The sequence below is a fragment of the Chiloscyllium plagiosum genome, unplaced genomic scaffold (genome assembly GCF_037043375.1).
Source record: "Chiloscyllium plagiosum isolate Xiang-an unplaced genomic scaffold, Cpla_swu_hap1 HiC_scaffold_8, whole genome shotgun sequence".
Taxonomy (NCBI): domain Eukaryota; kingdom Metazoa; phylum Chordata; class Chondrichthyes; order Orectolobiformes; family Hemiscylliidae; genus Chiloscyllium; species Chiloscyllium plagiosum.
In genome coordinates, this window is record NW_028270146.1 from 19,576,275 (window position 1) to 19,589,443 (window position 13,169).

Below are 13,169 nucleotides of genomic sequence, written 5' to 3' on the forward strand. Positions count from 1 at the left end.
GGCAGCAGTGCTAACCACTGTGCCACCGTGCCGCCCCTATGTGAATGTTAATGTGGAACTCCAAATACAGTAGCCATAATACTATTGAATGATGAGATACGCTCAAGGTGCAAAACAGCCCACTTCTGCTCTAATAGTTGTTATAATGACTTTAAACATAATTATATCAAAATGGAAAATATTCCAAATTCAGTGGAATTAGGCAAATGAGAAACACCGCTTCCAGTTATAGTAATACGACGTTGATAAACTCCAACACAATTTAAGCCAGATGAAGCATGCCTGAATTAGTCACTGTCCAAACACAGAAATGACAGGAATTAAAATGCATATAAGCAAGATTCCCCAAACATCAGTTTACTGTGTTGTATTTCTTTTATAGTACTGGACTTGTGTGCGGACCTAGAGTTTGTGTTCAAATCTCTAGAATAGGGCTTAAATCCACAAACTCACCCAAATAAGCCATGCTTGACACTACTGAATATTGAACGCAAAACACGTCACACAATTTTGTGCTGCATTTTTATTTTCTTTATTTTAAATGAAGAAATACATCTCTATACAAAATAGCTTCTGAAAATTACTAGTGTACAGACACTATGAAAAAAACAGAACTCCATCTGTGAGCCGCAGAGTACAGCCTGCGAAAGCAACAGTTAAACTGTGAGGAAGGGAAAACTATGACGAGTTCACCAACAGTGAAAAAATAAAATAGTTTAGCACTCATCTTGGCAGAATGATGTTGTATTCACATAGAAGCTTTTCCAATTCTTGCTTGTCCACAAATAACCCACCCAATCACAATTTGTGACAGTTTGATTTCACAGTCAGGCAGGTAAACAAACGTTTTGATTCCTGAAGAGTGACAACTGTGAAACCTTTTGATGTTTAAAAACTTTGATTCATTAAAAGCCAGTTAATGATTACCCTGCTAAATGGGAACAGGTCAGTCCAGCACCAATTCATTCAAATGAAATTTTTTTTTTAAAACGCTGGTTTATAGAAAGAACTGTTTCACAACCATTATTCATGCAGTGTGGCAATGGAACCATCAGCAGACAAAAGCATTCAAAACAGAAGCAACACGTACAAAGGTTTCATTAAACATAGTTGGCTTAAACACACTGAAACAGAGCACTCATGAAAGCCTGGGCAGATATTATATCTAGCACCATTGAAAACTTCCATATAATTTGTTGCTGCTATATTAAAAGGACCCAGTGTTACCAAATTTAATAGGCAATCCGCCATCTGGTCACCTACTGCAAACCTAAAAATGGGTTATGTCATCAGCACATACAAGAAATATTCTCGTTATCCAGGAAAGGCAGATATATAACTAATATTTTCTTAGTAGGAATGTTTGGAAAAAATGTTGAAGTTATTTGGCCTGGGTTGGGGAGTATAGAAAGAGTTCCATTCGGCTCTATTTTAAATGCATCCAAAAGGGAGCAAACTTAAAAAGTATGTTATTAATGAATGGAAAGGGTAAATCAACCTTCTCCAATATCAATATATAAATCAGCAAGTACGAAAACTCGGTTCCTGGACCAGGCAATGCAAACACACATATACATTGGAACTGCCATTCGTAACTCAAATGGCTGGGGGGGGGGGGGGGGAATGCATCAACTAAACTGCAAAATATTTCTCCCTGTTATATGCTGTATATCTTAGTTGTGTTTAAAGTGTTTCCTCCTCAACCCAATTTCGAAGAATATTGGCAATAAAATTCATTGTGTCCCCCAAAGCCTTAAAAATTGGCTTTACATAAAATGCATGGCAAAAAGTAACCCAAACCAGACATTATATATAGTACAGTCAACTATGCAAACACTTTCAAGGTCAGAGTATACATTTCATTTCTCCCATCTAAAATTTGGAAAATTTCCTCTCTACTACAGACATGCAATTATTTCCTTGGATGGGAAAGGCCAGGATCAATATTTTTCCTTCCAATGCTCTGAAGCAAGAAACCTCTGGATTTATTCTGTGTAAAACCCATTCAAAAGAATGGTTCCAATCTCTGCAATGGCAAAACTTCCATAACCTTTAACAGTTTGTTGCTAAAAAATCAAAACCACTCTAGTTCCCAGGACAATGATGAAAGAAAGACAAAGAATTGAGGAACTCCATTTCACTGGAAGAGGGAATTGCAACTCTCGTTATCCTTCTCCATACTTTTCTTTCTAACAGACATATTGAAAAGGAATAAAACCTCAAATTTTTCTTTAAATGGTTAGCACTTTTTTAAAACATGCAAGCAGAATAATTTTGAAGCTGAAGTTGAAGAGTTGGTCAGTAGACATATCCAATAATTTGATATCCAAACTTGTGAAAGCAAGGCACTCAAACTGCAAGCACATCTGCTTCCGGTGGAGCCGACATTGGTGTTCACCACTTAAGTTTTAATGGTTTTTTCCCATTTTCCCTCGAGAGTCAAATATTTTGCTTTATTATGCATATCATACGTATCAAAATGTGGAAAAATCAGAAATTTACATGACAGCACAATTAAAAGTGAAAGCCTGGAACTTTCGGGGACATCCTCTTCAGAAAGGATTTGATAAGACGATTTGTTAACAGTCTTTTACCACTTGCAGTACACCCAAAATTAAAATACTTGAAAATAAACTCCTGTAAAACTTAACAGTGAGGACAGCCATTTGAATTTATGTATTTTACAAAGATACATAGTTAGCTGTACGAGAGGGAGTCAACCACCTCAAATCAGAAATATTTCCTTGGTAGGAAAAAATACAGGTTGTCGAAAGGACAAGGGAGAAATGAAGCATGTACACTTCATCTAAAAAGTTATTTCAAATGAAGCTCTGTTCTTTTTCAAATTTCAACAGGTCAGTTAGCAGATCCAATGCCCATACTACAAACTAATAGAATTTGAAAATTTCAACTGTTCAGCTCATGGTAAAGTTTTAGACTGTCTGCAATGTTGTGTTTTGGAAGAGCATTTGGGAAACAAACAATTTAAATCTAATAAATTAAAACTATAAAATACAATCGGTATGTTTGGAAGGACTTTCCCATTGCCAACAAGTTTACAATGTCACAATGCAACAGATGAAAAAAACTGAGAAATTGTTTAAATTTATGCAAGCACAATTCACAGAGGAAATCCTCTGCTATCTCATTAAAAATTCAATGACTGAAGTTATACAATGGACTGCCACAAAATACTGATCCCTATCCACCAGTAGCTGATATGCCTGATTTAGTTCTGGCTCTAAGTGAAATGGTCACGGACTGAGCCAACAGCCTGTTCATATTAACAAGCTCAAGTTCAAACACGGCAACATTTGAATCACGTTCTTTTTCTACATTTTCCTTTAAATAAACGCACATGATTGATTTACAGAACCTGCTTGCCCAGCACAGAAAGTAGCTCCATAATTTTGGTTCCGTAAGCAAGCACTAGCTGGACTGACCAAAAGGTTATGTAAAACTTATCATTTCTGACCTGGTTGAATGCATTAAATCTAAGGAAGAGTTTGCTTTTCAATCATGTTGCCAGATCATGCAGATCTCAGGTTGTCATAACACATCCCAAATCATAAAAGCAGCAATAAGATATTTCATCATTTAATTTGGTGGCAAAAGTGTACATTAGTTGGCTCGTTGTACAGAGATTTCAAGTTACTTGACATCACATACCTGGAGAATATTCATTTCACACATCTGTTCTAGAGGGATTGAGAAGTGACATATAGTGGAGGACCAGCAAACTAAAAAGTGCTTTTGCATTGATCCAAAGGAGGTTTTAGTTTTAAAATGTATTGCTAATAGTAGCATTTATGGAAAGGAACTGACTTGCTTGTGTACTGGGGATATTTGAATGAAAAGTGTTAGCCCAATGAGAATGCTGATTTTCCAGGGTCAAATGGATTAATGTAGACAAAGGTGAAAGACAAACACCAGTTTCTTGGTTAAACAAGAGGGGACACATGCTTCAGGGATGCATAACAGCCATGCAGTTTGCAAACCCATGAGCCATGCAAAGCACAAAAGCCTGCTTTTCCCAAGCAGGAGCAAATCACTATGGAGTTTCATTCAATGTAAATACAGATGAGTTCAATCAATGTCAAATATGGATGAGTTTTACATGGTATTTCAAATTGACAAGGAACTGGTAAAGCAGTGACTCATCTCAGTGGCAGCAGATATTAAATTCCACCCACTAAGACTTGATTTGAAATCAACTCCAAAAGGAAACATCCAGTGTCCAAATATGACATCCACCATCCTAAATTTAGCAGAAGCAAAATAAGTCCCAAACAGTCCCTGATAGTGGCATAAACAGGAATTAAATAGTCAAATGAATATCTAATTTGTCAAGAAAGCAGCACAAAAACAATGGAAGCAATTGGGGAAAAAAAACTCAGAAGCTACCGCCCCCTTTCCAGGTCGTACGATGCCCCAGAAACAAAGTTCCGAATTTTTAGTTGCTACTAGGAAAAGAAATAGGGGGATGATATAGAATAAGTGCCCTGAAATCAATAACAGCATGGTCTGTTGCAAGAATCCATCAATATTAAATGTCTCTCAATACCATCACTAACCTAAATTCACAAATAATGCCCATATGACTAAACAATTGGTCAACAAAAAAATTAAAAACCTTTTCACAATTGCAAGGGCGTTTAAGAGCAAAGATAATAGGAAAAGAAAAAAGGTTTTCAGAAAAAGTTTCAACTAACGTAACTGTTGCCAACACATTAGCAGTACTCCGCCATGATGCACTCTCTGCATGACCAGTCAGTCCGCAGTGCATCGTTTTTACTGGTTGAGTTCTACTAGACTCCAGATTCAACAATGATCAAGTCTTATAGGACATGTTTTTAAAAAAAATCTACAGCCTTTATCGTCCAACTTCACCATATATCACAATCACCTGCGTTCAAAAAACTTTTAAAATTTTTCCATGGAGGAAGCTGTAGCCAGTGATCAGATGACTCTTCCGGTAGATGTTTTGTTTCCATGTATATGCGCATCTATGTCTATGTCTGTGTTTGTGTCTGTCTCTGTCTTTGTCTGTCCTGGTTATTTTTGATTTCTATGGCCCCGGGAGTGGTAGCAGGTCTACCGATTCAACCTCAGCTTTATCGAATTTTTAACTACTGGAACAGGATTTACAGGAAGGGAAGAGACATCAGAAAGTTCTGTGCTCGTTGGTTCCTATGTAAAAAAAGAAAGAATAATTTGCGCGTCAGTTTAAGAGAAAATTACAGATGACTGGACTACCACGAACTTTAAATATTGGCAACCAAGTATTCAAAACGCATATAGTTAATGTACAGAACTGAATAAAACAAGCCTCGTGGTATTACCTCGAGATTGTTAAACCATAAACCCAGTTATTATTCTGCAGACCTGGGTTCAAATCCTGCCATGGCAGATATTGCAATGTGAATTCAATAAAAAATTAAGAACTTGAGAATCAAGATTCTAATAATGACCATGAAGCCATTGTTGATTATCAGAAAAACTCAACCGGTTCACTAATGTCTTTAAGGAAGGAAACTGCCTTTATAGCCTGGTCTGGCCTACATGTGACTCCAGATCACAAGACCATAAGAAATAAGAGTGGAAGGAAGGCTATTCGGCCCACCGAGTCCACTTTGCCATTCAATCATGGCTGATGGATATCTCAACACCACTTACCTGCACTCTCCTCACAGCCCTTAATTCCTTGCAAGATTAAGAATTTATCAATCCCTGCCTTGAAGACATTTAACGTCCCGACCTCCACTGCACTCTGTGGTAGTGAATTCCACAGGCCCACCACGCTCTGGCAGAAGAAATGTCTCATTTCCTTTCTAAATTGAGCCCCTCTAATTCTAAGGCTGTGTCCACGAGTCCTAGTATCCCCACCTGACAGAAACAATTTCCCAGCGTCCACCCTTTCTAAGCCAAGCATTATCTTGTAAGTTTCTATTAGATCTCCTCTCAGCCTTCTGAACTCTAACGAATACAATCCCAGGATCCCCAGCCGCTCATCGTATATTAGGCCTACCATTCCAGGGATCATTCATGTGAATCTCCACTGGACACACTCTAGTGCCAGTATGTCCTTCCTGAGCTGTGGGGCCCAAAATTGGACACAGTATTCTAAATGGGGCCTAACCAGAGCTTTATAAAGTCTTAGTAGCACCTCACTGCTTTTACATTCCAGCCCTTTTGAAATAAATGACATTACATTTGCCTTCTTAACCACAGACTCTACTTGCAAGTCAACCTTCAGAGAATCTTGTACTAGCACTCCCAGATCCCTTTGTACTTTGGCATTAGAAATTTTCTCACCGTTTATAAAACAGTCCATGCCTGTGTTCTTTTTTCCAAAGTGCAAGACCGCACATTTGCTCACATTGAATTTCATAGGCCATTTCCTGGACTATTCTCCTAAACTGTCTGAATCTTTCTGTAGGAGAAAGTGAGGTCTGCAGATGCTGGAAATCAGAGCTGAAAATGTGTTGCTGGAAAAGCGCAGCAGGTCAGGCAGCATCCAGGGAACAGGAGAATCGACGTTTCGGACATAAGCCCTTCTTCAGGAATGAGGAAAGTTTGTCCAGCAGGCTAAGATAAAAGGTAGGAGGAGGGACTTAAGGGGAGGGGCGTCGGAAATGTGATAGGTGGAAAGAGGTCAAGGTGAGGGTGATAGGTCAGTCTGGGGTGGGGGCAGAGAGGTCAGGAAGAAACCTCTCCGCCCCCACCCCAGTCTGACCTATCACCCTCACCTTGACCTCTTTCCACCTATCACATTTCCGACACCCCTCCCCCAAGTCCCTCCTTCCTACCTTTTATTTTAGCCTGCTGGACAAACTTTCCTCATTCCTGAAGAAGGGCTTATGCCCGAAACGTTGAATCTTTCTGTAGCCTCCCCACCTCCTCAGAACTACCTGCCTGTCCACCTAACTTCGTATCATAAGATCCACAGCAATGTAGTTGAATCTTAACTATCTTCTTAGCAATTAGGAATGGGCAATAAATGTTGGCTTAGCCAGCGATGCCCTCCTCTTGAGGAAATTAAAAAGCACCAGAATCTACATCACCACTGTTGCCCTGGACAACCTGTTAACAGAGTTACTATCCTCCACAAAGTACTAAACCAAAATTATTTATTTGTGCTCTCCTGATTTGTATTTGTGATTTAGGTTTGCAGAATACTGACTTTTAAAGACGGCAGAAGGAGAAGGATGTAGTGGGGAAAAACGTTAATCTTGAAATGAATGGAAAATAGTAGAGGCTTTGTGCCTTATAGCAGTGCTGAAACAAAGGCTGACTTCAGTATTAGCAGCTGAATAGTACCAGTTAATGGTGTCAGTCAGAAGAGGACTAGGACAGCAGTGTAACATAACTCAGTCATAGAGATGTACAACACAGAAACAGACTCTTCGGTCCAACTCGCCATGCAGACATCCCAACCCAATCTAGTCCCACTTGCCAAAACCCAGCCCATATCTCTCCAAACCCTTCCTATTCATATATCCATCTAGATGCCTTTTAAATGTTGCAATTGTACTAGCCTCCACCACCTCCTCTGGCAGCACATTCCATACATGTACCACTCTGCATGAAAAAGCTGTCCCTTAGGTCCCTTTTATATCTTTACCCTAAACTAAGACTTTGTCTATTTATCCTACCCAAGCCCCTCATGATTTTACAAACCTAAGATCACACCTCAGCCTCTGACTCTCCAGGGAAAACAGCCCCAGCCTAGTCAACCTTTCCCGAAAGCTCAAATCCTCCAACCTTAGCAACATCCTCAAATCTTTTCTGAACCCTTTCAAGTTTCACAACATCTTTCCAATAGGAAGGAGACCAGAATTGCATGCAATATTCTAAAAGTGGCCTAGCCAACACCCTGTACAGCCACATGAACTCCCAATTCCTGTACTAAATGCTCTGACTAATAAAGGAAAGCATACCAAACGCCTTCTTCACTATCCTTTCTACCTGCAATTCCACTCTCAAGGAGCTATGAACCTGCACTCCAAAGTCTTTGTTCAGCAACACTCCCTAGGACCTTATCATTAAGTGTATAAGTCCTGCTAAGATTTGCTTTCCCAAAATGCAGCCCATAGGCCCATCTGATCAAGATCCCGTTGTAATCTGAGGTAACCTTCTTCGCTGTCCACTACACCTCCAATTTTGGTGTCATCTGCAAACTTAACTATACTACTTACGCTCATATCCAAATCATTTATTTAAATGACGAAAAGTTGTGGACGCAGCACCAATCCTTGTGGCACTCCACTGGTCACAGGCCTCCAGTCTGAAAAACAACCCTCCACCACCACCCTCTGTCTTCTACCTTTGAACCAGTTCTGTATCCAAATGGCGAGTTCTCTCTGTATTCCATGAGATCTAACTTTGCTAACCTGTCTCCCATATTGAACGCCTTACTGAAGTCTATATAGCTCACATCCACTGCTCTGCCCTCATCAATTGTCTTACATGGTCAAAAAACTCAATCAAGTTTGTGAGACACAATTTCCCACGCACAAAGCCATGTTGAAAATCCCTAATCAGTCCTTGCCTTTCCCAATACATGTACATCCTGTCGCTAAGGATTCTCTCCAACAACTTATCACTACCGACATCAGGATCACCAGTCTATCGTTCCCTGGTTTGTCCTTACTACCCTTAAGCAGTGGCACCACGTTAGCCAGTCTCCAGTCTTCTGGCACCTCACCTGTGACTACTGATGACACAAATATCTCAGCAAAGGGCCCAGCAATCACTTCCCTAGCTTCCCGCAGAGCTCAAGGGTACACCTGATCAGATCCTAGGGATTTATCCACTATTGTGTTTCAAGACAGCCAGCACTTCCTCCTCTAATATGGACATTTTTCAAGATATCACAATCCATTTCCCTACATTCTATATCTTCCATATCCTTTTCCACAGCAAACACTGATGCAGAATACTCGTTTAGTATCTCCCCCCCCCCCCCCGCCATCTCCTGCAATTCCACACAAGGGCAGCCTTGCTGATCTTTGAGGAGCCCTATTCTCTCCCCAGTTACCCTTTTGTCCTTAGTGTATTTATAAAAACCCTTTGGATTCTCCTTAACTCTATTTGCCAAAGCTATCTTATGTCCTCTTTTTGCCGTCCTGATTTCCTCAAGTATACTTCTACTACCTTTATACTCTAATGATTCATTCAATTTCTTGTCTGTACCGGAAATATGTTTCCTTCTTTTTCTTAACCAAACCTTCAAATTCTTTAGTCATCCAGCATTCCCTACACCTACCAGCCTGCCCTGCCTTATTTCTCAAGAGTAGGTACATCCACTTATTGAATTAGAAAAGTTTATTGCACACACTTAAATTCCTCTCCATCTAAACCCTTAACACAATGGCAGTCCCAGTCTGTTTGGAAAGTTAAAATCCCCTACCAGAACCACCCTATTATTCTTACAGATAATTGAGATGGCCTTACAAATTTGTTTCTCAATTTCCCTCTGACTATTGGGGGGGTCTATAATAAGGTGATCATTCCTTTCTTATTTCTCAGTTCTACCCAAGTAACTTCCCAGGATGTATTCCGGGAATATCCTCCCTCAGTACAGCGGTCATGGCATCCCTTATCAAAAACGGCACTCCCCCCTCCTCTCTTGCCTCCCTTTCTATCCTTCCTGTAACATTTGTACTCTGGAACATTAAGCTGCCAGTCCTGGCCATCCATAAGCCACGTTTTTCTAATTGCTATGATATTCCAGCCCCATGTTCCTAACCATACCCTGAGGTTCACCTGCCTGCTGTTAGGCCTCTTGCACTTAAATAAATGCAGTTTACTTTATTAGTCCTCTGCTGTTCTCTGCTTTGTCCCTGCCTGTCCTGTTTGACTCACTTCTTTTCTCAACTGTACCAATCTCAGATTGACCTCCTTGCTCACTATCTTCCTGGGTCACACCCACCCACCTTAAATAGTTTAAATCCTCCTGAACAGCTCTACCAAATCTCCCTGCCAGCATATTAGTCCCCTTACTATACAGGTGCAATTCGTCCTTCTTGTACAAGTCACTTCTACCCCAAAAGAGATTCCAATGATCCAAAAATGCGAATCCTTCTCCCATACACTAATTCCTCAGCCATACATTAATCCGCTCTATCCTCCTATTTCTACTCTCACTAGCTCGAAGCACCGTGAGTAATCCAGATATGACTACTCCAGGATCTCCTTTTTAAATTCCTGCCTAACACTATATGACAAAACAGATAATCCACCAAACTGACTCCCTAAAATTTTGCTTCACAACTAGCGACTACCTTAATCCTCAAGCAGAGGAGCTTATGCACTTCCAATGAATGTGAAAAGATAAAGCTCTGGACCACTGTTTCAGCAGTTGTAAAAGTCTCAAGCAAGGATCTAGTTAGCAAGTAACCCACTATTTGACACTTGGTCATAGTAAAGAGAGATTAAAAGAAAAATCATCTCCAAAGTTGAAGAATCTCTGCTTGGGTTGCTAGATTGATGTCTGGCTTGACACTGTACAAATCAAGAACTTGGCGGCGCTGGGTTTGACTCTTGTATGGGTATGATCTCAGTTCGGAGAGAAAATGACAATTGGCCTCCACATTAATCCGCTTCACATTAATCCGGCTGAAAGATAGTTCGAGGAGGGTAGGGTGGGGTTGGGTAAAGGTAGCTGGGAACGTGATAGTTTAGATGAAGGTGGCTTAAAATGATAGTCAGAGAGGAGGGTGGACCGGATAGGTGGGAATGAAGATGGACAGGTACGACCGTTGAAGAGGGCAGTGCCAAATTGGAAGTTTGGGACTGAGATAAGGGGAGGGGAAATGGGTAAACTGGTAAAATCCACACTGATCCCATGTAGTTGGAAGATATCAAGGCAGAAGATGAGGGGTCCTTCTTCCAGGGTCGGATGGTTAGGATTTGGCGATGGAGACAGCCCAGGACCTGCATGCCCTTGGCAGAGTTGCAGGGGAAGTTGAAGGGTTCGGCCACAGGGCAGTGGGGTTGGTCAGTGCGGGTGTCCTAGAGATGTTCTCTGAAAGTTGCCATCCTGTCTCCCCAATGTAGAGGAGACCACATTGGGTGCTTATTACTCAATGATAAATGAGCAGTTTACCTTTTTTTTTTCAAAGCACAGCTGCGATTTTGCTCCCAAAGCCATGGATACCTATTGCATATACCCATAAACGAAGAACTGTCACTTATGAGATACCGATGGGTGGCCAGTAACTGTGGAGCTGTACTCCCAAGTGGAGAATCAGGAGAGATTCATTAAAGCAGGTCCTCATTTGATTGCAGCCCAGCTGGCACACATCACAAATACTTACCTGTGAGGCAGGAGCCTTAGATGTGACTGGCACCAGCTTTTCTTCAGACTCAATGTCCTGCACAAAAAGGAAAACCAAATGCAGATTACAATTTTACTCCATTAAAAATATATTATCACCTTGACCAGACGGCACAACATTAAACTTTATTGCAAGATCCTTACATAACTGTCAAAGATGACTAAGAACTTCTGCAAAACTTCCAAATTAATGTAGTTGAGAGAATTGTTTTCCACACACCTGGTACTAAAATTGAAATGCTGGTATTATACTCAAACATTTCTTACCTTCATATTTTCATCGATTTTTTTCTCACCAACAGGACTTGAACAGTCACCTTGTTCCTTCACACAGCCAGATCCCTATTAAACAAGAAACATAACTAAGCTGCAGATTGTTTCATGGTTTTACCATCACTCCAGATTTTATAAAGGGTGTAAAAATGAAATGGAGAATTAGGGTTTTAAATATTGGACAATTTTTGCCTTTATTTAGTTTAAAAATACATTTACATTTTGAAGCAGCCAAACAAGGAAATGCTCTCAAGGGGAGAATGAACGAAGTGCACTTGTCAATGGAAAAATGAGAGCTAGCAATGTGAGGTGACTTAAAGTTTCAAAGAGTAAGGGTGCATTGACTGTGTCAACGATAACACAGAGGACCTGACAACAGGTAGGAGAGATGGTAGCCGAACAGTAACATTACTGGACTACTGATCCAAATACCTGGACTCAAGTTGCCATAGTCTTACCAGACCAACGGGCTATTCTTTCAGAGAGAGACGACAGGTGGTGACTTAACTGGAGGGCCACCATACCAGAGGTGTGGGGAGAGATTGAGAAGCAGAATCCTTTATGGTAACTTCCACCAGCATGGGGACTGACCCACTCTTTTGACATCATACTGCTTTGGAAACCAATCGTCCAACCAACCAAACTAAATCAACCAGAGTGCCCTACGGTTGAGCACTCAAATTCCACACAGCAGCTGGGTGAATTTAAATTTATTTAACTTGTACACCTAGAGCAAATCATTAGTCTCATTCATGATCATGAAAGTGAATTTCAGGGAAAGAAATAAGCCCTCTGATCCAGTTCAGTCAATATGATTCACAGCAACTTTACCATATTCTAAAACAGCCTAGCAAGCTTCTCAACAATATCAAAACACTACAGAAAAGTTAAGAAGAAAGCTGAATAGACCAACTAATGAACTTAAGATACCAAAAACTGACAAAGGTCCAATCGACCATGCAAACCCTTCATTAACATCCGGCAGCTTTGTGCTAACATTGAGAGAAATATCTCAAAGATTAGTCAAGCAACAGAGTCATTTTTACTGAATCAACCTTACCTAGACTTGTCCATCACCATCTCTGAGCATATCAAGACGGAGTTCGAGGATAGACTCACCAGGAACGATGGCACAATGGTATACAGCTTGAAGGAAGCCCTCAACCTGGACACCAGACCTCAAAGTCTCATGGCATCAGGTCAAACTTGGTTTAGAAAGCTGCAAGATGATAATCTACAGGCTTACTTTATCTTAAACACTGCTTGGAAGAAACACTGAAGGTAGCAAGGACGCTGTATGTATCCTGGATGGGAGGCTTCAACATGCATCCCCAGGAATAGCTCAGTATTACCATTAAAAGGCCAAAGTGGCCAAGTCACGAGGGCTGGAGTGGGCTTGTTGTGAGAACACCAACAAGAGGAGAAAACCTACTAGACCTTGTCCTTACCAATCTACCTGTCGCAGATGCCATCTGTTGATGACAGAATTGGTAGGAGTGAGCACCGGACAGTCCTCGTGGAGACAAAGTCCCGTCTTCACGCTGAGCACACCATC

At 40.8% G+C, this 13,169-nt stretch overlaps 1 protein-coding gene across 4 annotated transcripts in view; it reads right to left on the reverse strand.

Moving 5' to 3' along the window:
• Positions 1 to 508: 508 nt before the first annotated feature.
• Positions 509 to 13,169, reverse strand: part of LOC122553376 (poly(A) polymerase alpha) — a 101,846-nt gene continuing 89,185 nt past the window's right edge. For all 4 annotated transcript variants that reach the window (XM_043697046.2, XM_087989629.1, XM_087989630.1 and 1 more), the window contains 3 exons: positions 11,609 to 11,683; positions 11,322 to 11,378; positions 509 to 5,190 (listed from right to left, as the gene is read on the reverse strand). In XM_043697046.2, the coding sequence (XP_043552981.1) occupies positions 5,095 to 5,190; positions 11,322 to 11,378; positions 11,609 to 11,683 (228 nt within the window). In that variant the 3' untranslated portion in view covers positions 509 to 5,094. The remainder of the gene's footprint in view (positions 5,191 to 11,321; positions 11,379 to 11,608; positions 11,684 to 13,169) is intronic.